This window comes from Schistocerca cancellata, chromosome 4 (genome assembly GCF_023864275.1).
Source record: "Schistocerca cancellata isolate TAMUIC-IGC-003103 chromosome 4, iqSchCanc2.1, whole genome shotgun sequence".
Lineage (NCBI taxonomy): Eukaryota > Metazoa > Arthropoda > Insecta > Orthoptera > Acrididae > Schistocerca > Schistocerca cancellata.
The window spans coordinates 628,426,104-628,451,495 of record NC_064629.1 but is presented as its reverse complement, the minus strand read 5'-3'; the positions used below and the strand labels follow the sequence as shown (position 1 = coordinate 628,451,495).

The 25,392-nt window shown below is 38.6% G+C and overlaps 1 protein-coding gene across 6 annotated transcripts in view; it reads left to right on the top strand.

The window, feature by feature from the left end:
- The window catches only part of LOC126183189 (microtubule-associated serine/threonine-protein kinase 2), a 247,513-nt gene that overhangs the window by 182,707 nt on the left and 39,414 nt on the right, over positions 1-25,392 (top strand). For 2 of the 6 annotated variants that reach the window (XM_049924926.1, XM_049924929.1), the window contains exons 18-21: positions 2,735-2,934; positions 6,766-6,980; positions 11,337-11,678; positions 13,048-13,113. In XM_049924926.1, the coding sequence (XP_049780883.1) occupies positions 2,735-2,934; positions 6,766-6,980; positions 11,337-11,678; positions 13,048-13,113 (823 nt within the window). Of the gene's footprint in view, positions 1-2,734; positions 2,935-6,765; positions 6,981-11,336; positions 11,679-13,047; positions 13,114-15,880; positions 16,241-25,392 lie in introns of those variants that run through there. The other 4 variants (XM_049924928.1, XM_049924931.1, XM_049924930.1 and 1 more) reach the window with 3 other exon arrangements.

Sequence of the window (25,392 nt, the reverse complement as noted above, 5' to 3'; positions counted from 1 at the left end):
CTGTGATAAATGGTGTTTGTTTTATTTGTGTGTTATTAATATTAATAGTCTGTTTATAATCAAGTATTCTTTACCCTCTAAATGAGCTTCATTTAGTGGGTGGTTGGTGCCATTTGTAAACTGACAGTGCCATATAATTTGTCATTCCCATTAGAAAACAGAATTTCAATTTATTGAAAATACTGTTCAGTTTCATTTTAGAGAGGTTACTGATTTAATGTTTGCATTAATATCTGTATAGCAAGATTTTTGCGAAATAGAAAACATTGATTTGATAGATGTGTTTTAATTCAGAACAACTAAAAATATTGTGTGTCAGTGAATTGCAGGAGAAACTCTTTTTGCGCTAGTAGTTTCACAGATTTTTGCCTCAAGGTATCAGCAATTAAGTATGTAAAGTAACATCTTAATGCTGATTTCCTGCAGCTCATACCTAACTTTATGCAAGAACTATGACACATCAGGAATGTCACTTCCTGTGTCAGAAACCTTAACAACATTAGAGGGAGAAAAGCTAGAAATCCCTGTCTTGAATTTTGTTAATTTTATAATAATTTTAAGTTTATTTCAGAAGAGACGATAAAAATTACGACAAAAACATGGCCATAGTTAGCACCTAGTGTAAATTGTGACCAATGTGCGCATATGCATAAATATATGCTGTATCTTTAGCTTTCAGAACTAGAGATTCATTCTTTCAAAAATAAAAATGAAAGTTGAAGAACCCCCCCCCCCACTTGTGATCAGTTATCAGATACAATTCTGCAACCCATTTTCCTTTGTTTAGAACATCCCTAGCTCCCAATATGTGCTTCATAGTTATGTGTTTGGCAAATGCAAATGCACCACTCTTAATGATGGCTGAAATTAATAATCCAGATAATAAAATTAAATCTGCAGGAGCAATAATTAAAATAGGGACATGAAAATCAGTTGAAGAGTGTGAGGGCTTTGTTATTAAAGAAAACACCCAAATAGTAAATTGTTGAAAGAATACATGCAAGAAGCTATGCAATGTACATACAGGCAAATCACAAATATTACATGTTCTGGCAAATGAAAAAGAATGTAATTAACTCCCTCAAAACTATGTAGTACCTAAGATAAATAAAGCAAGCTACCTCCTCAGGCCTGTGGTTAATGGAACTGACTCATCCAACTACAATCTGGCAAAGTATGTGGTCAGAAAAGGACACACAGAACTGTATGTGAAGGATTCAACTCATTTCATCCAACTTATACAAGATTAGCACATAACTAACATAATGGTCAACTTTTACAGAAAGTCTCTCTTCGCCAACATACCAATAGAAGAAAGAGACTATTAGCATTCTTCAGGAATGAATACTACCTGATACCCCTAATTGATATTGTTGTGTTTGCAGTCTACCTATTTCACCTGTCATGGTAAATATCATGAACAAAGCTATTGAGCGTCAAAGGGATTTTCCAGCTCTCCAATAGCAAAGCAGCTCTTCATGCAAGCTTTTGTGCAAAATTGCATTAAGCCCTTTGCAATTCTGCCCACACTGTGATATGTAGAGAACACTTTTGTTATTTGGTCACATGGAGCATCAGAATTGCATATTAACAGCTTGCTTAAGAATATTCAGTTTGTACTAAAACAAGAAAGTGATAGTATGATTCTGTTTTTGGATATGGGCGTCTAATAATTCCTAAGTGGCACCCTGGAGCACACATTCTACTTTAAAACAACCCACGCCAACCAATACCTGCAGGCATTCCACCATCATCTTGCTCAGAAGTGTTACATCCTACACATGCTAACCAGTTGAGCCCATCGAATTAGTGATGCAGACAGAACCAAGCAAAAGCTGAGAGAGCTTAATAAAACTTTCTGAGCCAAAGGATATGTCAGGACAAAAAGGTTCAGTGTTAAACAGTAAGCCAGGCACAAAAAATGAGGTAAAAGAACAGCTTCCGTTTGTGCAGTTCTGTGGGCAATATTTTTCTAAGGAGGCCTAGAACCAATTTTTTTTTGGAGTGGCTACAGGATTCATGATTTGGTAGATGGGAAACTTTTGAGTCTGATTAGCACCCTCATAGCAGAATATGACCTCAACAGATTGGCACGTGCAGAGCAACTGCATGACTGTGTGCCGCACATCAGGTTTCCTAAAACCAAAGTACGCATCAATCCTGATGCTATGAGGTAAGTGTGATTGGACACTGCCACAAACTGCTCATCCAGAATTGGGGCCGATTTTCTTGCGACGAAAAGCAAGAAAAGCACAGCCACCACAAGCTTGTCACCTATTCACAGTGGCTACCAATTATTGACAAGCTGGGTAACCCAATAATACATCCCTTCCCTTTCTTCTGAGATGGCCAGTGATGCTTTAGGACAATAATGTATAAGAAATTAGATGTTGGTGGCCTTAAGACTCCTTCAGCAATAAAATATATAGAACCACCTTCTTCCTGACTAAATTAGTCTAAACCACTGCAGCACAGCTGAAATGTCTGACACTTTAGTATTTTAGCATTTTAAGTATTTTATAAGATGGTATACCAGTATACCCAGGATGATTTTATTGAGGCTGACAATTGCCACAGAAGCTTATGTATTTATAATTATTTATTATGTAGTGGTTTGTTTGTATGAAATGAAATACTGTGTACTCTTAGACACTGAATTAGCTTTTATTTGTGTCAATGATTACATTTTGTTCTCTGTATCTCTGTTCTATTTATTATATTGTGTATTTTGCAGCTCTCAGCCAGAGCAAAATACAAACCAATTGCAGCCCTTGCCCATTCATCCTTTGGAGGAGAAAGGTTGGCGAAACTCTGACAATGTTCCAAGAGTGTCATTACCAGCAATTCCTCCAATTGCACCTTGTGGAAAGCACCGTTCCAGATCAGTTATCAAGAGTGCATCTGCGACTGGGCTTTCTCTTATGATACCTTCTGGTAAACATTCTTTCTTTTGTGACCAACATTATCAAATTATTAACAAATATTTCAGTCATAAAATTTATTGCCTATCTAGTGTATTTGTCATAGTCACACAGAGACATTTTCAACTTATTACTTCATTGTTTCTTTTGAGACCTGTTCATAACTGTGGGTTTTTTGTGAAATGGAATTGAATTATAGTTAAAAATCATTCTGGTATGTAGGAGCTATATCCCATTTCTGGTACTTTCTTTATCAAATGAATCAGTTGTGAATATCTTAAAAGAACAAACACACACACACACACACACACACACACACACACACACACACACACCGGTTACTGAGGGGGGGGGGGGGGGAGATAACAACTACCACACAGAAAAGTATGTAACAACAGATAGGTAATTAATCTAAGGGATGCACACCATACATAAACAGATTAACAACCTATGTGAACTGAGTAAGAAATATTGGAAGTTATTCTGGTGCACCATGTACCTACCGCCATCTAGTGGCTTGTGGAGTAAAAATGTAGATGAAGATACTACAATGCAAAATTATACTCCAGTCTTGGTACAGATTATCATATTAGGATCCGACACATTAGCAGACAGCATAACAACTTGTCAATGATATGTGAATGACATGTTAGTTACCAGTCGCTATGGCAGAGGACACAATCATTTAGGTCTCTGGATTGCTCCCTGTATTTGTGGTGAACACACATACACCGCAAAAGTATATTGATGAGGTTGTACAGCTCCACTTTTTGCCCAACTCTTCCAATCCATTTGAAATAATGAACCTGCCACTATCATAGTCTGCTTTGATCTACAACTTCATCAAAACGATGTGACATAAATGACTGATTAAAATCCAATATGCATAAAATGTGCACCATAGCAAGAATTACAGCTTTAGAGAGAGGTGGGGGGAGGGGGGTGAAGTGAGGGGGGGACAGGTAGGAGGGGGGAGGGTGGCAACATAAATATTGTCAGTGGTTTGTTCTTCTATCAGTGTTTGCATTCATACATAATGTAACGCACACAATTTTCATTATGTTAAGGGTTAAAACTAGCATCTAGTATAAATAGGCTCAACCCATCCACTCTGTTACGCAGCTTCATGATGTATTCTAGTACAGTTTGCAGTATGCAAGAGTGGCTATCAGTTGTGGACTCTGTAGCATAGCCTGAGATGCCTGTTGCATAAGCTGGGATCTAGAGAGAACCCAAAGCATTATGAGATGTGACGAGCAAGAGTTCCCTAAATGGTAATACAGTGATGTGATGCATGGTATAACATTGTGGGCTGTGGGACACACTTACCAAGTGGATGTCACTCATCTGTGGCTGTCAAACACCTCCAGTAAACACATTCAGAGGAATATATGCTTCTAATGTGATTCTGTCTCAGCTGAGAACAGTGACACTACTGAAGTTACCACATTTCACAATTTTGACTTGTTTGTAATATGTGCTACGGATGTGCCAGATGGAGCAGGACACCCTAATCTAAATTGTAATACTCTGGTGAAGATGACACTGCTCCACTGTTTCCTTGCTCAAGCACAGTGGGCAAGACACAACATTTGGTGATCCACGATGCGTCTTTATTTGAAGGGGAAATGCATATGGTGGGTTTCTGAGCATACAGATCTCATACAATCTGTACTGAACTTTCGCAAAGTTTGGTCTGTCATTTTGAGCATTGTGCTGGTTTAGTAAACAGTGCCAGTCACACCAGAGAGGACTGCAGTTCATAACCGTTTTTCAGTGAGGTCACATTTTGGGACCAGTGAAGGTGAGAGGAAAGTGTGCCATGGTGTGTGGTGGGTGTTTCATCTTATGGCTATCAGTAGTGGCAGGATTGAAAGATTTCTTTACTTGTTGCACATTTTGTGTCATAGTTTCTATTTTTACATGCAGTGGGGCATTGAAGTGCCATAGTTTGTATGTTTGTACCTGTTTGTTCCTGTAACTCTATTTGAGCTGTCTTTCCTCCTTCACTCCCTCCTCCCTATGTTCACGATAAATTAATCCAGATTTGTTTCTTTCATTTTTTATTTTTTTAATCTCTTATCTTTCTTCCTTATCAGTTTCTCTTCTCTATTGCTACTTTAGCCTGTCAGATATTGTGCTGTTAATATTTTACTCTAATGATTGTCTTTTAGAATATGTGCTGTAAAAATATTACAAAACTATAATGTTTTCTTTTCGACCAGGCCTGGCGCATAGAATACATCATATTATGACACTTTGTAATGAATTATTCCAGGTAAGGTGCAATAGTTTAATTAGTAATATTTCTTCTTTACTTACAAGCTTATTTTGGCTATAGGGCCATTACTAACTAAACTGTTGCAGCTTACCAGGAATTATTCATTATAAAAGTATAATGTAACTATTTGGCATGCAGCATACAGGTTGTAACAGAATGGCGTTTTAAAAGATTGGGGGTTGTAGAGGATGAAATGTTGAACATTTTGATACAAGGAACCTATAGCTGGAAATGTAAAATACAGCTTCTGCAGCACCATGAACTTTCTACACATTCGGTAGGCTAAATGAAACACCAGAATACTATGTTTTAGATCATGTTTATTGACAGTACAGTACAGTACAGTCAAATACTGTAAACCGAATCTGTGGCTTCACTGCTGTAGAGGAAACGTTCAATGTGACTACCATTGGCTTTGTTATACAATGTGCAACAATGCATCATGTTCGGTTTGATTTTCTGTAAGATAGTCTGCTCTCATCTGGCGGTATTAAATGCTTTAAAGATGCACTCAATAAGCTCAGGTACTGTTCCTGGAAGTGTTGAGTACACAAGGTACTTGACACAGTCCCCAGAGAAGGAAGTCAGGAGCAGTGAGGTCAGTGGAGCGCACAGCCCATTTGACTGGGCATCCCCTTCCAATTACTCTCTGCCTGAAGCTAATTGTAATATATGCACTGGGCCGACAATCAAAGTGCCTTGGATCATCATCATTCTGAAACCACAAACTATTGTGGAGTTGCAGAAGTTACGGTCAGGCATTGCTCAGAAAATTCAAACACTGTATACCATTTGTAAGATATGATAAGATGTGTGGTCCAGTAAGGTTACCTCCAATAATTCCAGCCCAAGTGTTGACTGAGAATCTCATCTGGTAACTTCTTCTGCAGGTAGTGTGTGTATTCTCAACATCCCAGTGATTGCTGTAGAAACTTAATTTCACATTTCCAGCTATAGGTTCCTATCACCCAAATTTTTAAAACGTCATTCTATTACTCCCTGTGTAAACATATGATACCACAAGGTGAAGTGGCAAGTAGATCACTACCCAGATTAAATTGCAGTATAATCTTGTTTCTGGGTGGCTTCCTCAATTTGCTGTCACTGTTCCCATTCTTTTTTCCATTGTCCCATTCTTCATTCCTCTTTCTGTCCCATAAATTTCACCTCAATATGCTTTTACCTTGACATCCAAAACCTTCAGAAACAAAATGTTTATTGCATATTTGTGTTACATGTTTCACACAGTTACCTAGAATTTTTTTAACTGTGAGTTGGATCCAGGGTCAATTCAGGATACATGACTGTGCTCAAATTCCCTGTCATTTCTGTGCCCATCTGTACTGCTCCCTCCTCCACCTTCTCATCAATTAACTCTCCACTTATGCCTCTCTTGGTGCCCTTACCTCTGCCTTCACCCCTTCTTCTACGTTTCCTTTTCCATGCCTTTAAGTTGGTCTCACTGCCTACCATCACCACATTTTTCCAATACTTGCCACCTTGTAGCATTTCCAGTTGACAACAACTACCAGTTAGTTTTAACACCATTGTCTGTGCTTCCAGAAGAATGTCACCCACAACCAATTCAGTCCCCTGGTGGATCAAGCACTGCCAGTTCACGGGATACATCTCCTTGCCGAGAATTGTCGCCTCTTGTTACAAGCCTGAAACCACCAATTATTATCCGGCGTGGTCCTCGTGGATTTGGTTTTACTGTGCATACTATTAGAGTGTACTACGGTGACACAGATTTTTATACAATGCACCATTTAGTAATGGTAAGTATAATTCAAGTAAGAGAGAGAATTTTAAAATTTGTAAAATGTTTGGTTATGTGCTTTCAATGTGTATAGTTTGGTACCTATTGGAGTGCAATAATAATTTTCTACTATTTTGATTGAGAGAGAAAACATGAGGAAGAAAATGATTATTAAATTAATGTTTCAGACTGCACAATAAACAACTCTTGTAAACCCATCCCAGTTCACTGCTATTACTTTCTACATTATTTATGAAGTGATTTTTTTTTTAAGGTTTACTTGAATCATATATACATCTTTCCCTATTTTAATTCTTCCTTTCGAAACGATTGCTTCTCTTTTGCTTTCAGTGCATACCAAGATGTTGGGAGGGAGGTAGTAGACAGAGAATCAAGATAGATGTAGAGCAATAACTAATTATCATTGTAGCCCTGGATCTTGCTAAATCAAAGGGTCTGTTAGAAGCATAGTTTTCACATACTCAATTCAAAGAATTTTCTGTTGATGTGTGTGAATGAGTGGCGGAGGGGGGGGGGGGGGGATGTTGGATGAGACTCTATTATGAAACATCCATATAAGTTGACATGTAGTGCCTTGCAATATGATCTGCAACGAATTGGAAACTTTAGTAGTTTATCTTCGGTCATTTATATTGGGTGGACAGCTGGTACATGGTGTATCTGATTTCATAGCCACATGCACCTGAAGAGATACTTTTCAAAGAACTGAAATAACATGGACCTGGAAGTTTGCATGAGCAAGGTCTTGCAGATGGGACTTGGACAGTTATGAGGCATATGGTAGGTGCTGGAAGTACATATGGTGTAGGGGTGGACCGTCATATTTGATACTCGTAGATTAAGTGACTGGATAATACCACTGAGGGAGAGGTGAGAATTATATTTTTGCGAGATATTGCTAATTTCATCACACAATAAAAGGCAGTCTAAGCTGTGATGAACAGTGTCTTCCAGCTGTTCCAGTACTGTCGATATTGGATAATGAGAAGGGTACCTACTTGTAGCTCGTTGATGGATATGATTGGAAGATTTGTGATACGGTAGAATATGGTGCTGGACATTCATTGTGTATCAGTTTTTAAGGTTTGGTTGACTATTAAATACCTGGGAAAGTCCTTTAGTTTTCTGGATGAAGAAGTGATCATAATTGTATATGCACCACGTGCAGGTGGTGGTAGAGATTTTTTGATGTGGAAGCGATAGCAGCTATCAACATAATGGTGGTGGCGGCAGTGACGGGGCGGAGGTGGAGGGGAGAGGGGAGGGGCAAGGTCCACAGGTTTGATAAGAGCAGACCTTTTAGTGGAGCCACCATAAAGCAGAATTAGATGTCTAGGAAAACAGCTTGTTAAGTTGAAGATGACCAAATAAAACAGACACGAGAATGATGCTAAGGCTGTAGAAGGAAGAGGATGGAGTGGCTTGGACATAGATTCTCATAATGAAAATATTGTTACTCAACTTTTACCAGATGAGGAGTGTGTAATTCGGGTTTTTAGGGTGGATTCCACAAGCTGGTCCATAGACAGCTTGACATATGAGTGAGTGCCTTGGCTGTGCTGCCAGTTTATATATGTTCCTGTGTAACAGTCTGTGACAGTATACTTAGGCTCAGTACGAGGGGCGTTTGAAAAGTCTGTGCAAAGTCCGAGAGATGGCACCACTTTCGCGTATCGAGGTCATATTTAGTTAGTAGCATCTTTGGAAAGAACACACACCAAGTTTCAACCATATTGGTCTATTTCTTTGTGTTTGGCATTCGTGTGAATCGAGGAAGTAGAGTGATTGTCAAAAACTGGACGAAAAAGAATTTCGTGTGGTGATTAAACATTACTTTATGAAAGGCAAAATGCCTCCGGAAACTAAAGAGAAGCGTGATAAACATTACGGTGACTCTGCACCTTCGATTAGAACAGTTTATAAGTGGTTTCAAAATTTTCAGAGTGGCCATATGGGCATAAGTGATGGTGAACATTCTGGACGCCCTGTGGATGCCACGACTCCAGAAATCATTGATAAAATCCATGATATGGTGATGGGTGACAGAAGAGTTAAGGTGCATGAGATTGCTAGTGCTATGGGCATCTCGAATGAATGGGTACATAATATTTTGCATAAACATTTGGACATGAGAAAGCTATCTGCCAGATGGGTTCCGCGATTGCTCACGCTTGAACAAAGACGGAATCGTGTGAAGTGTTGCAAGGATGTTTTGTAGCTGTTCAGGAAGAATCTGCAGGACTTCAAGCGTCGTTTCATCACTGTGGATGAAACACGGATGCATTACTATACTCCTGAGACCAAACAACAATCTAAACAATGGGTTACCAAGGGAGAATCTGCACCAAAAAATGCGAAGACCATTCCTTCAGCCGGAAAGATTATGGTGACTGTCTTAAGGGTGAAAATATTACAGGTGAATGTTATTCATCGTTAATGGACCGTTTGAAAACCAAGCTGCAAGAAAAACGCCGGTGATTGGACTGCAAAAAAAGTCCTTTTCCATCACGACAATGCACCAGCAGACACCTCAGAAGTTGTGGTCGCAAAATTAATGGAAATAGGATTCCAACTCGTTTCACATCCCCCGTATTCTCCAGACTTGGCTTCCTCTGACTGCTATTTGTTCCCCAAATTGAAGAAATGGCTGACTACAAAGATGTTATTCAAACGAGGAGGTGATTGCAGCAACTAATAGTTATTTTGCAGACTTGGACAATTCCTATTATCCAGAAGGGATCAACAAATTAGAACAGCATTGGATGAAGTGTTTAAGTCTAAAAGGAGACTATGTCGAAAAATAAAAAAGGTTTACACCGAACACGGACTGTTCAAAAACACCCCTCGTACAGGGAATGGGTTGGAGATGCAGTGACCAGTTACCATGAAGACATCTGAGATGGGTTGATTTGTGGACTTTAGTAATCATATAGTAGGTGAATGTGCAGAAAACGAGGAAAAGGACTTGCCTTTGTGAGAACTTCAGCCTGGGCAAGGAAGTTCTTGTCACTGCAGACATGCTGTCCCCGGGTGGCCTGGCTGTATGAGAGGGATTCTTTGGTGTGGAAGGAATGGCAGCTGTTGAAATGTATCTACTGTTGGTGGTTGGTGGGTTTAGGATGGAGTCATCAAAGAGGAGGTGGTCGATGTTCAGGAAGGTGGTGCAGTGGGTGAGGAGGGCCAGGTGAAGAGGATGGGAGAGAAGGTGTTGAGATTTGAAGAAATGAGGATAGGTTGTTTTTGTGTGAGTCCAGATTATGAAGATATCATCAGTGAACCTAAACCAGACCTGGGGTTTGGGAGGCTAGGAAGGTTTCCTCTAGATGACTCATAAAAAAGTTGGCATAGGAGAGTGCCATACTGGGTGCCCAAGGCTGTGCTACAGATTTGTATGTATACTTTCCGTTCAAAGGAGTAGTGGTTGTGTAGTAGGATAAAGCTAATAAGGGAATGAGAAAAGAGGGTTTGGAGTCTGAAGGACAGTGGGAGAGGTAGTGTTCAGTAGTGGCAAGCCCATGGGCAGGAGGGACATTGGTGTATAGGAAAGTGGTGTCAACAGTGATGAGCAGGGATCCAGGAGGTAAAGAGGTAGGGATGTTGGAGAGTCAGTGAAGAAAGTGGTTGGTAACTTTGATGTGGGAAGTTAGATTTTGGGCAATTGGGGGAAGGTGTTCGTCAATTAGGGCTGAAATTCTTTAAGTGGGGACAGAATAACCAGCTACAATGGGTGTCCTGGTTTGTTGAATTTATGTATTTTGGGGAGCATGTAGAAGGTGGCCGTGCAGGGTGTCATAAGGGTGAGGAGGGAAATGGATTCACGAAAGATGTTCTGGGAAGTTCATAAGGCTTTAAGCAGGGTTTGGAGATTCTGTTGGTCTTCTGGAATGGTCTCAACCTTGCAGAGTTTATTCAGGGAGGAATCATAATATTGTTGATATTCAAACTTGGATTTTCCATTGTTTGAAATCATCTCTAAAGGTAGACAATTATTTGGGGTACCCTCAATACTTTTTGTGAAGATGTTTTGTTATGATTGTACACATTGACCATTCATATGATGTGTAAGCTCTGAGCATGACTGTTGTTGTTGGAATCCAAATTGAAGACAAATTGAGTAATTAGTGGGTTTGTAAACAATATGGAAAAATGTGTGAAGGGTGCTGAAATGTAATGATTTTGGTCTCAGTGCTTTAATGTCAGCAGGTCACGTATAGTTTTGTGTGTATGTATAAATATCATTATTCTGTTGCAGCTTTCTTTATGGTACAATTCTGAACTGAATTGACTGTATGTAAGTAATTTTACTTATAACAGATAAGAAAACTATTGTAAAACTAAATTGATTTGTTTACAGGCTGTGGAAGACAGCAGCCCAGCATTCGAGTCAGGTGTTCGCCCCGGTGACTTAATAACGCACATAAATGGTGAAGCAGTACAAGGACTTTACCATACCCAAGTACTGCAGCTCGTATTATCTGGTGGTGACCATGTGACACTGCGTGCAACTCCATTGGAAAATACCTCAATTCGAACTGGTGGTAGGCGTAGAGAACCGGGCCAGAGCCGCTTGGCACGTCACGCTGCTCCCCATCGTCAACAGAGACATCGCCAGAAGAGGGATCATCCTGACAAACGTCGCAAACCATCTCTCTTCCGCCGCATTAGCAGCAAGCGTGCTTCTGCTGAACTGCATCAGGTGACATACAATTTACTGTCAGTTCATAAAGCATAAAGTGGGACGTGCTTACCCCCCCCCCCCCCCCCCCCCACACACACACACATTTAGACATGTTACTTGAAGTATTAAAATTCTGGAGTAATCATAAGTAGATCTGGTTGTGTTGTGTAGGTGTAATTACTAGTATAAGGATCTGATCTTGTTTCCTAATCACCCCCACCCAAAAAATTTTTAAAAGACTGATACTAATGGATGGCTGGTTCATAATAAATACTGTGGCTAGCTTCTTCCTTGAATCTTGTCATATATAATATATGCTCATATTAACAAATGTGGTGTTTGCTACAGACAGTTTAAAATAGTGCTAGTAAAAGAATTTTACAGACCAGTTTTCTGAGATAATAACGAATCTCAGCTATTTTAAACTAATGGTAGCAAGATAGGACTTCATCATTAAAGAGGCTAATGAAAAAATGGGATAGGCTTATAAAAGTTTGCTCTTAAAGGTGAAGTGTCCCTACAGTCACTATTTATTTAAATGTTTTATTAATTATTTCATTTAAAAATTTGATGATTTGTCTTATTATATGTAATTTGACAATGGCTTCAAATAGTTGGGGGTTCTCTAAAGGTGTTACCAGCTGACTAGTTGTGCGCCTGGAGAAGGCAGATGTGAAATACTATGTTCCTTAATTGTACAAATGAATGTACTAATTTTCAGGGTATGCTTCAATAATATGTTGCTGGAGAAACATTATCTTCTCTAAACTCACCTTAGTAAGAATTGCATAGCATATGAAGAGTGAAATGCTATTGGGAAAATTTAAATTTGGGGTATAGTTAGGCAATTATTCAGTGACACATACTGAATTAAGAGGTTAAACAAATACTGTCAGTGCAAAGATAAATCATAAAATACAGTGTTTGTATGGTATACTGTAGATGTTGATAAAAATTAAATGATATTCTCATAAAAAGTAATTTATTGAAAAGTTTAATGTAATCTGATGCCAATTTTAAAGTCATAAGCTTCCTTCATTGTGTTATATTGGTACAATGTTAGGAACTGTCACAATTCATGCAGATGTATTTAATGTTCCAAAGTATCCAATTTAAGACATCTGTATTACTACAAGTTTTGCTTCCACAGGCTCCGTAATTGTGTCAGCACAAATACCAGATAAGTTTATTCATAATATTTAGTTTTATTTGTGTTGAGTTGTCTCTCAGTATGGGAAACGACATTGGGGCAGCAACATTAACATAAGTAAGTATAGATCTGCTTATTGTAAGCTGTGCATTAGCATGACATTTGCATGTCAGAGAAGCTGTAACATCATAATAATATTTGTGTATTTTATATGCATTCTTCACTTTTTCTTCACAGCCATTGAAAATATCGAGCCCTCTGTCAGCTCCGATCATTCCAGTTGACTGTAAACCTCAGTTCAAGGTACATATTCTCCTATATATTTCAGTGAAATTTTCTCTACTTCCTTCTAACAATAAATGTCATATTTCGAGCTTAGGTTCATTACATTAATAAACATTTTGAAATCTTTCTTTGCACTTCGGTTAAAGTAGTCTACTTCTGCAGTGGTACTAGTATTAGCCTGTTATGTTTATTATTTGGTTCACTTTGGCGCAGTCATTCAATGCTGAGAGGTTGAAATTATGCCGTTGTATGGAAAATGTATTCCAAAGCATTATATTATAGCTTCCAGTGACAACAGGTACTGAACAGAGAGCCAATCTTCATAAAAACAGTTCTGTGGTTCACATTTATGCTTCACAGTGTACAGGATTTATACAAAGGCACTGACAGGGATCGAATTCCCCCTGTTGTGGTTGGTAATTCATTAGTGCAGAAGAGATGTCAAATATAATAAGTGAAATAAATATAGAAATAATTTGCTTTTAATCCATAAAGGCAGCTTTGCTGAACAGAGTGTGTGTGTGTGTGTGTGTGTGTGTGTGTGTGTGTGTGTGTGTGTTTAAGTGTAATTTTGTGTAATTTGTAAAGTTAAATCAAGCGCAAATTGAATATTTATTTGTGCAGTAAGTCACTCCGGTAAATTGTCGGCACATAGATTATTTTGATTCAAAATGTATGTCATTAAATGTTCAGAAGCTTTTAATGTTAGTAACACACAGCCATTATCCTTTGTCCATGTTATGGGCATTACAGGGAAAACCTACATTGTAATTAAACATGTACCTGGAATGGTAGTGTTCACAGAAAGCAGGTGGTGTCCAAAACTACAGTGAAACCCCGTTTTTACACTTTTCAAGGGACTTCAAAAAAATTGTGTAAAATGCGGGAAAATGTAAAATGTGGGAAATAATCTTTTAAGGCGTAAAAGTTACTTATAGGATACCCCCTTGCACTTTATCTATTATGTATGTACATAACAGCCATCGAAAGACTTGTCGGGGACTTTTTTATTATCTGATAAAGGTTTATTATCTAATAAAAACCGGTGATGTAACTGGAATTGATAACTGTTTGGGAAGTGAAAACTTTTGACTTAATTTCAAACATCATAATCGATGTTTTTGAAAAGCCTGCAGCTGTCATTCATTATTTAAATAATGAAATACTGCCCTAGTTACGTATTTTTTCATGCTTAGCATGATGCGTTTCGAGATTTTTTTCTCGTTGTCAAGTGCAAATATGTAAATAAGTATTTTGTATGGTGTTTGAATGTGTGTTATTCTGTATCTCTTATGCTGTACTCATCTTTTTGAGGTTACCAGGTACTGTGCCTCATCAGTTATGCAGAAAACTACACACACGCGCACGAATTATCACTCACATTGTTTGTTTGTGTAACATCACAAAAAATACATATGTAAATAGTGCAATTGACAACGAGAATAAATTCTTGAAACACGTTTTGCTCAGCATGAATACGATACTTAACCGGTGCTGTTTTACACTAAAAACATTTGAGCAGCACAAAGTGAATGACGGTGTCAACTAGTGCTCTACGTGGCCTTACGCCGAAACACGCTAAATATGGTTCGACAGTGGTGTCACAATGATCACAACAATCACAAAACTGCATTTGCACAGTAGAGACAATTTGTAAATGGTTGTAATTGGTCATGATATCTTCATTCGAACAAACCTAGTTACTCCCATCAGCCACCACGCCATGTAGAGCTAGGCAGCGGTGGGAGATATGGCACGAATTGTGACAACTATTACTCGTTTACCCGTTCAAATCTGCTGAATAGAGTGCCCTGGTGTCAAGAAACTTAACCACTTAATATTTGTAAACACTACTGGATGGCCAACATTATGCCAGCATCGTATCTTCTCCACAAACATATTTTCATAATTCGTAAATCGCGAGAAACTTTGAGTCACTATGAATGAGTACTCAAAGATTTTTGCCGATGTTAATGTTTCCAGTGATTTATCACCAAAAGTGATAATGGATCTTTCTACCTATTTATTTTGTGTGTGTTACATTTTTTTATGTTGATTGTCAGCTACGAACCTCTGCATGGTGTGTTGATCCTCTGCAGGTCTTCATGCATTTTGTTTCAATTTTAGGCTTTCCAACTTCCCTATATGCAACAGCATCATATGTAAACAACTTTGACACAGATTATAGGCCCAATGACTAAACTCTGTCAACAGTCTTTGGTGATTTCTCGTGAACATTTCTGGTTGGAGCTCAATAGTTATCTTCCTATACATAGATGAAAATGAAGGCATTTAGGTTACATGGACAGTTGAGTGGTGCAATTAATCATAGTGCCAGAGGCACCAGACTTGTCAGTCATAGTTGTGATGACATTCTATGCCTCCTTTTCCTGCACTATTCCTGAAGCATGGTATTTTGCATTCAATGTATATTTGCCATTTCTGATGCCGTACTGAGTGTCCTTCATATCATTTTTGCATATGTTAACACAAACTCTTTTGTTTAATGTTTTCTCATATAGTTCAACAAGAACATTTGAAAGGCATATGGGTGTATAGGATTTTGACTGGATAGAATCTTTATTTTCCACCATTATCAGGAATATTAATGTCATAGATTCGCATGTGTTTCAATATTATCATTTGACAAGGCATTTGTTGAACAACTTGCTAGTGCTGATAAAAAGGAATCATGAGCATGGGTAAATGACATGTAGATGGCAAGTTTGGAAGCACCCACTCAGCATGGGCTAAGGACATTAACCATGCCCTTTTTTTTTTACAGGAATTATACCAGCCTTAAGTGATTCAAGAACTTAATGGAAAACTTAAATGTGGATGAGCAGATAGTTCTGAACCACAGTAGTTTTGATTTCAAGTCTGGAGCCTTCACCACCACCGCACTTTGCTCAGTGCTTTGTGGGGAAACAGTGACTGCTTTCAAGATTTTTAATATATTTGTATGGAAGCTGTCTTGACATAGTGCCTTGCTTTTCAGTATGTGGAAGCTCTTTAACTACTTGATTGTCCACTGCATTAACAGTAATTGTTTTTGTATCTGACTCCCAGTAGCAGTCTGATATTGTGAGAACTAATGGTGACTGACCTTATGGGTCACCTGTTTATAAGGCTTACTAAGTAGATTCATCTTCAAGAATTTTCTGTTTATTTGCATCAACAGCCTTCAGTATTTTAAGAAGGGCATTTTCTGCTTGGATTGTGATTAAATCTGTTTATTTACAATCACAATTTCAGGTATTGTGCTACTGTCTGTCTCCAGATGTGCCCAATGAGGTGCACTGCAGACTCCTAACCAGATGCCCCCCCTCCCCTCCCTACCACTCAGCATTGTCCAATAATCCACCAGACAACATTCTTCATACCCATCATCCACACCTATGCAAAACAGAGATGGAACTTCAAGGCAGCTGGACTGAATTTTACAAACAAACAGATGGCAGCATAAGATGAATAAACCCACCTTCAACAACAACAACAACGACAACAACATTGGTGTATTGAAAGTGCAGCAGAACGATACATGCCAATAAGTTATTGCAAAGAATAAATCCCTAATGGGAATGAAGAAAGTGGAAAGCTTCTCAAGGAATTCGATTACTGTGGTGACCCTGCTACTGCTTCCGACCTCCTGCAGTCGCTAAATGAGAGCAGACAAAACAGGTGGAAAGAAACAGTAGCTTCCTTGGATCATACTCTAGCAGGAATGCCTGGTCCTTCATACAACAAACACAACCGCATGTAACATAAATTTAGATGCTACAGCCAATTATACATGATCTTCACCTCCCAGTGAACAAGAGATGAACACAGCAGAAGAGAAGTTAGACATCTCTTAAAAGTGATGATACAGTTGGCTACACAAACATTTCATTTTTCCACCTCATTTCAATTGGAAGAGACCATAGAAGCTATAATGAACATGAAACCTAGGAAGGCAGCAGGCATGGATAGTATTTACCGTGAGTTTCTGTTGCACTGATGTCTTGCTACTGTCAAATGGATAAACACCTTCTTTCCAGGTATCTTAGTCAGGTCATCTACCACCTCTCTTCAAGAAAACTAAGATGATTGCTGTACAGAAGATAAACATGGTTTTTTTCGTAGATTTAGCTGTGTGACTGACAAACTCCTGCTTGAATTCATCAGTGTCATTCCATGTTAGAAACCAACAACTCTAACTGGTAACATGCTAAACAATAGCTACTTTCAGGTGTTCCCGGGGAATTCCAAAAACAAAGGTCACAAAATAAATTATAGTATACCCCAAGGTTCTGTTTTGGCCCCACTCCGTTTTCATTTGTATACATACGACCATTCAGAAATAAAATCTGGAACGTTGTGTATACTGATGGTATTGCTCTGATTGCTCAGGATCAAAACTCTAGGGAAGTAGAAACAACACTAACATCAAGCCTGAAGATGTTGTATGAATACTTCAAACATAACTCTCTGTGACCAAATCCTCAAAAGAAAGTTGGATCAGCTTTCCACTTATAAAATAAACACACCAACTACAAACTTATCATCACATTTAGAGCTCAGACTCTCTGATATTGTAACTCTCCAAACTGCCTAAGTGTGACCCTAGACAGGTTTTTGACATACTGCAGTAGTTAACAGGAACTGCCTGGGTGCCATTGCAACAGTCTTCAGATCTATTTATATGGGAAACCTTAAATCCGATTGTACAGCAGTTGTTGGATTTTCAGGAAGGAAGAACAGCAATCAGTCGGTAACTATCTGAATTTTATTGCAGATCGATTTTAGCTTTAGAATAGTCATCGTCTGGGCTTGGTGTTACTTGTTTGTTAATACACTGTGTATAGGAAGCTATATGCTCGCTACTCTTTAATTGCAATTGGTATGCAGTAAAATTCAGATTATTTGCGACAGATCGCTGTTCTTCCTTCCCGAGTCCTCAGGCCATCAGCTCTAGCTCTTTCATACTCAATCACAGAATACTGCTGTTGCACCTGGATAAATGGTGCTTACAGTAAAGTAATACACACACACTGCTCAATCAAGGAATTTGCCTCATCACAGGGTGTATTCATCCCACAAACACAAATTGGCTACTGGTACTTAGTAATATATCACCACCACCCCTAAGATCACAGCCTTTGCTGAACGTGTGGACAAGAATTAAAAAAACTAACGAGAATTACCAGTTCATTCAGAAACTTCATCATCAGACCTCAGCGACTGAAGTCTAGAAAACCATCGTGGCACACAGCAGTCAGCCTGCAGGACACTAACTTCAATAAGCAAGAAGCTTTGAAGAAGTGATGGCATGTGGAATCTTCCCTGAAATGTCACCAATTAATCAAAACTACCTGGGAGTGACTAGCAAGTTTTCATATACCCTGACTACACTGGAGCATACTGACTCACATCAGAACTGACCAGGGCATGTGTGGCGCATTGTTGCACCAATGGGGATGGAAATCCTCCCCTGAACATGACTGCAGTGAAGAGCAGCACACAATAAATCATGTAACATTTTAATGTTCCCTCAGAGCATTTAGAGGGACAATTGAAGACCTTCACAGTTTGTCTGCTAAAGCTTCTGATTGGATTTCAAACCTGGACTTAGAGCTATGAACTCGGGACTGATCATCATACAATAAACAAATAAGCTAAGTATGAAGTGCATCAATGTGTGTCCACTCCTTTTAAGAGGATATTGTCCTCATGTCAACAATATTTCTGTATTTCATGGTATATACGTAATAAAACAGGGTTCCTAGCCATGTGTATCAAAGGACAAAGCACTTCATACAATAATTGCAATCGGATTCATGTCAGTACTACATTCTTATTTATCACAATGTACATTAAGGGCGACATTTGACAACTAATCCTCTATATTCAGTTGATCACTTTAAAATTTCTCCTTCCAGTCTTTTTAAAATTCATATTGGATTTAAAAGTGCATTTTAGTTATTAACAGTTAGTGAGTAATACCACCATCCCAAGACATCAGTGGTGCCCTCCTCAATTACTACAAATCCTTCTCTCAATGAAGTGAGTTTTGCACTCTAGATGATGTAATCTAGAGGCATCTCTTTCCCGCAACTAGGAACCATGAGAGTATTTGCATCATTTAATCTTTATGATTTCCACAGCCTTTTCCTCAGTATTTGCTCATGACTATTATCTTTGGGGAGATTTTTACTTGGCAAAGAGCTACCAATTTATTCTTCCGTAATTTTTCTGTGAGCTGTTTTGAAATTACATTTGAACTGCATGTCGTAATTTGGGAGAAATTCAAAGATTGTGTTAAGTTGTGGTCTGACCTTAAGCCACTCACCATATTTGTATAAATCTACAGGCACAACTGTTCATCATGTTAATGTTAAATGATGCTGATGCCCTGGGCTGTCCTTAGTCTTGTGGTCTATGTGGCAGATTTCATCTATAAAACTGAAGTTCTGTTACTATCTCTTGTAACTGAAGGCCAGTTGCATCCATCACTCAATGGCACAACAGTAATTTATCATTGGCATCTATCATAATGACAAATTTGTTGTGTAGACACTCAAAAATATGTATTTATCTAAATACATTTATCTATTGCTGTACTGAGTGTGTACTACCCTCACAGAAAAGGAAATTTCATAGCTTCTACCATGCCTTACCTACTTCAAGCATGCCAGTGTGCACACAGCGAGATATAGGCCCAAATCAACGCCTGTGGCTACAGTGATCGTATGTGTATTGTGCCCAATTGTAAATTGCTTCCAAATGTCTTCAGTGTCAAAATGCTTGTACATTTTACAACCTGAACAGTTATGTCCATTTACCCAGATTTACAGTTTAAGATATTAACATACCTGAAGATAAATTGTTCTAAACTAGTTTGTTGCTTGTGGTTTCTGTGAACAGCTACCAGTGCATGTATATGTCTTACATAACACACACATGTCTGACGGAGAGTAGTGTATGGTGTGGTAGTTTCTCACTTTAGTTTAGCCAACAGTTAGCAACAGTTGTAATGAACGTTACAACCCCAGTTAACCCATCAAGGGGTGGAGGGTGATTTCTTTGGTTAAGCCATAAACATCTAATGTCTACTGTAGTGTTTTGTATTGTACATTTTTTTGAAAGTTTTGAAGATCAGTAAATTCAAAAGTAATAGTCTGTAGCACAGCACAAAAATGCACCTTCAATGGAAAGAAACAATCACTATCGTTGGCAGTATAGCTTTGTTTAGAATGGTGAATCGGTGGGTGGGGAAGCAACTCGAGTCCAGTTAACTGCATGTTAACTGCAGCCCTGGACAAACTCGCTTCAAATTGTTCCTTGAATACAGATTTTCCAAGAGTACAACTTCTTCTTCTTCTTCTTCTTCTTCTTCTTCTTCTTCCTCCCCCCACCTCTGTCTCCTGGAGTAATTATGGATAACCCAGGTTCTGGTTGACTGGGGTTCGGTTAAGTACTGTACCTAGAATTTTTGTGTAGTAGCTTGAAGATGTGTTGCAATAGTAAAAATACTGCATGTATTTGTGTTTGAAATAATTATTTAGATGCTTATGAGTGTTATAATAATTTCTATAAAGTAACATTGCTGAGTCATGTCACTGCCCTCACTTGCCTGCATGTATTGTTTATGAAAATAATAGTTGAATGTTTTCTGTTGTTCATTATGGAATGGACTTCTCATGATGCTGTCTCATGCAAGAACAGGTGAAAAGTGTTTTCCTAAATATGAAAATATGCTATGAAATTGTGTTTGTCTAGATTAAAAGAAAAAGGCTAGGGAGGGGTGTAATGGAAAGGGGAGAGAGAGAGAGAGAGAGAGAGAGATGAAATATCTCAGTCTCTCATGACACGCACAGGAAGTGGACATGGAATATAGATTATAAGTGAATACTGAGCAATAACTTAACAACAAAGATCTGCTGGCATAGTGACATACATCTGTCACAAATGACAGTCATGGTAATCATTGAAATCCCAGTGTCACAATACCATAGGACACCTTTAGAGGAGACAAAACAAAACGACGCTGCCCATAGGTGAAGTGGAGTACCATGGAGTAATTTGTTTTTGTCAGCAACAGAAATGTTGCAGCTATGTCATGAAAGTCCAGTGGATAAAAGAAGTGCAAATTCCGGCACAATAGTCCACTTTATCAGTGGGCTGCAATATTTTGTCGTGGCTTTCTAGCTGCATGCTACGGTACTGTGGTGCTGGGATGTCACTGTGTACCAGAACAGCAGTCGTGTACTCGAAAACAAAAAAAAAACTTCCCTTGTTCCACATGGACTTAGGTCCCTACAGGTTGTTTTCCCACGTATGGTGGAGATGGGGTAAGTCCACTTCCTGGTGATCTAGGCTGCATGCAGTGACATTGTGGTTTCCAGGAAAGATGTCACACACTACTACTCGAGCCTCATGGCACTCTCTTCAAGTTTAGTGTATAACACAGATCAATGTCTTAAGTTGTTCTGAGATGAGTTACTTTATGTATTGTCAAATGAACACTGCTGTAGAAGACTTACATGTATTTTGGCCCAATTTTTAATCTGCCAGAAACAGAAATGAGAACAGACACTTAAGTTTGGCAACGGAAGCAGTTGTACCTGTTGAGACTCCTTCATCTGGGACGTCATGATAGGAAAATGCTATGAGTGTGATGGGAGAAAGAGCATGTTGGATAAGAGATCACGAAACTTCAATAACAGTGAAATATGATCGTTCAGTATTACATAACATGCTGAACAAACAGTTTAAATAGGTGATTTTCTTGCAGAACATAACAGTGCAATTATTGATTATTGTGAAGTGCAGCAAAAGTCTGTGATAGATCACCCCTAAGAGCAAGAAAACATATTTGATAGTATGCCACAAAATATGGAAGGAAACTATTACCAAACAGATTTGAACTGAACAAGAGGAATGGCTGTATGACTAAAAGTTTGTTAATATTGATATCAGAGAAAATAGTGTAACAGTCTTCATTTTGAGTGAGTTTTTTTTATATAAACACCCAAAAAGGAATGATGGGGACAACAACTGAGTGATGCAACACACTAAATAATTATAAAAATACTATATATGCAATGTAAACATTTCTTAACTCTTCACTGAATGTAAGTTTAGCATTTGGCCCTAGAGGGACCAAGCGGGCCCGACTGACCACCATGTCATCCTATTATAGTGGTGTCATTGGATGCGGAATGGAGGGACATATGATCAACACATACCTCTCTCAGTCGTTGGTGAATTTCTTGACCTTGAAACAGCTGTTAAGTGGTCAAGTAGCTCCTCAGTTGGCTTCGCAAGGTCGAGTTCACCATGTACCAATCCTCCCACAAAGGAAAAATCCCTGGCAGTACTGGAAATCGAACCTATGTCCTTTGCATGGCAGTCAGCCACACTGACCACTCAGCTAAAGTGGTGGAATTCACCGAATATGTCTGTTAGAAATTAAGCAAAACACTGTTGGTTGTATCATGTAAATAAAACCATAAAGGCTGCAGATGACAAAATACTCTCCATAATGTAATTGCCAGATTGTGTAATTTCACTAAATATTCATACTTAACTGTTTCGAGTGGTAATGCTCATTATATCCATGGCATTCTGAAGCTACATGAGCGCCCTGAGTGATGCTTAACTTGCAAGAATCTTAAACAGCCCAACAGAAATGGCTCATGCTGGGGTTGCTGGAACCAGTGTTCTCAAGCTAGAACCAAGTCAACAACAATTGTAAGCTCTGTGGATCTTTCAGCAATCACAGTTAAGTGTTGCAGTGAACTTTGTTTCTTAAATGGAGGTGTGAGGGGATCTTAGGTGAAATGCCTGGATGATCAGAATGACAGAAAATAAACAAAACTCTCAACCGAAAGGTCTGCTGCCTGTCAGTGGGTGTGGTAGCCATAGACATTTAACAGTCTATACCAGAAAACTTTTGGTTCATCTTGAACATACCAACTATAACAAAATTGATGAGATATGTGAGGAGGTTCCAGAGTTGAAATTTACCTCTCCAACTTTGTGCAGTGTGAAGAATGCTCCCAAAGGAAATATCCCAGAGATCTCACAGTCCAGCAACTTTACTTAGGTGTCTTCAGAAGTTAGTTAAACACTGTAAATAGAACATATTAAGCATGTCAGATTGTATTCATGCCAGTTAAAAGGAAAGACTGTTCATTTGAGAAGGTATCTAAGGATATAAATAATCGCTTTAAATACAAGAGGGGGCTGTGGTAACCCATCAGGTCATCGTAGTTTTCAAAAGAGAAATTACTGAAGCAGTACCACATGCTGCTGAACTGCACCCTGATTTTCATCATTGTAATGATTTCTGGTGATACGGGTTCAAGTAGCTTGTCGTTTTAGGGAACAGCACCCGTTATTTTGATAAACTGCAGTACTTTCATACTCTTTTATAATACTTTCAGTTTAATATTGATATAAAGACTATTACAGTATTTATTTTTAATATAGTTCATGTTTTTTGTGATATGAGAACATTTAAGGCATGCCTGTGTCCGTGTTTACTTATAAAGACCAGTTTTGTTTTGAGTGCTCATGAATTCTCAGTAACACATGTGAAAACAGATGAATCTTAGAACTTTCTATTTAATTTCATGACTCATAGACTTAACATTGAGGAAGTGTGCATAACTACAAAACTGAGGAGGCAAATGCGTGTTCTGTTTACATTTATTTACATCTACAGTCTGCAAGGCACCTTACAGTATGCGGCAGAGGTTACTTAGAATGGCAGTAGTATCTTTTGCCCCTCCCTATTCCATTCACAAATCAGAAGAATTATGGTTGGTAAACCTCCACATTAGCTCTAATTTATCAGAATTTCTTATTGTGATCATTTTGAGACACATTCATGGGAGGAAGTAGTATGATGCCAAACTTGTCATGGAGTGTATTCTCTTGGAATTTCTATAGTAAACCTCTCTGTGACGTACAAAACATCTTCCGTAGCATCAGCCATGGAAGTTTGTTGACCATCTCTGTAATACTTTTGCGCTGACTAAACAATCCCATGACAAAACATGCTACTCTTCATTGGACCTTGTCTATCTACCGTGAAATCCCTGTTGTACATTTTCGTGCAGTACAGACTTTTTAAACTGGGAAATTGAGGAAAATGTTAACCTGCCACAAACACAATTAATTGCCATACATGATTAAAAATCACACTCCTCTCCAATACTTCATATAAAACCTGTCTAAGTGGAGGAAATTAAATGTACAATATAATGCTTATACAATAATTTGTGGTAATAAATTTAATCTGTTCTTAAAAATTCACAGCTGTATAACAGCAAGTACAAATTCATCAAAAACTTGAAATTGGTATCTGGGTACAAGATAATTGAGCTGTTTTCCGACATGCTAGGACCATAAATTATACGTTCAAAACACGTGTTTTTCTGAGGTCATCCTTTGTGCTCACCCAGAAAAAGCAAAAATAGATTAACATGTTGAATTACACCAAAAACATCACAGCAACTAAGTGGTTAAACCATAAACATAAATGCTGACATCTACTTAATGATATACTTTGTCACCATTGCTGTTATTGTTTAATGCTTTTGTTACGAGCCACACTTCATATTGGAGGGGGGGGGGGGGGGGCAGGGCAGGGGGCAAGGTTCCAACAATATAATACTCACCCACATACTGCTGCAGTAATCCAGCATGCCCTACAGTGTGCCGACATGGTGTCTTGGCCTGCTCAGTCACCAGATCTGTCTCCAGTCGAGGAGCACATGTGGGACATCATCAGATGACACTCTGCCGTCATCCACAATCAGCATTACAGTAATTGTTTTTTGGAGTTGTGGTTTTTTTTCCTGTCGGTGTATATTTGGAGCAGTAACGATCCTGTCACACTTGTTGGGATACTCTTGAGTTTACGTTTACATCTGCTGACTTTATTTCATTAAGAGCAAAGTGTTGAGTTCTGTCTGTAGGGCAGTAGTGAAGCCAATCACAAATCTGGTCCAATACTCACTAAGCTTGTATTTTGTTCACTAAATGACAGTGAGAAACTGTAGCAAATGCCTTCCTGAAGTCTAGGCATCAACCTTGACGCCAGTATCTATGACACTCTGAATTCTGTGAATGAACCGAGCAAACAGAGAAAGAATGAAAAATCTGTTTGTCCCAGTCTACGCAATCAGTTAAAAAAGACTATTAGAAGACTATAACTACGTCTTGTCTATTTTGGAGATGTGTTCTGCATTGCCTCAAATTTCGTCAGATACTAAGGTCTATGGTCCCTTGGAGGTGTATATAATT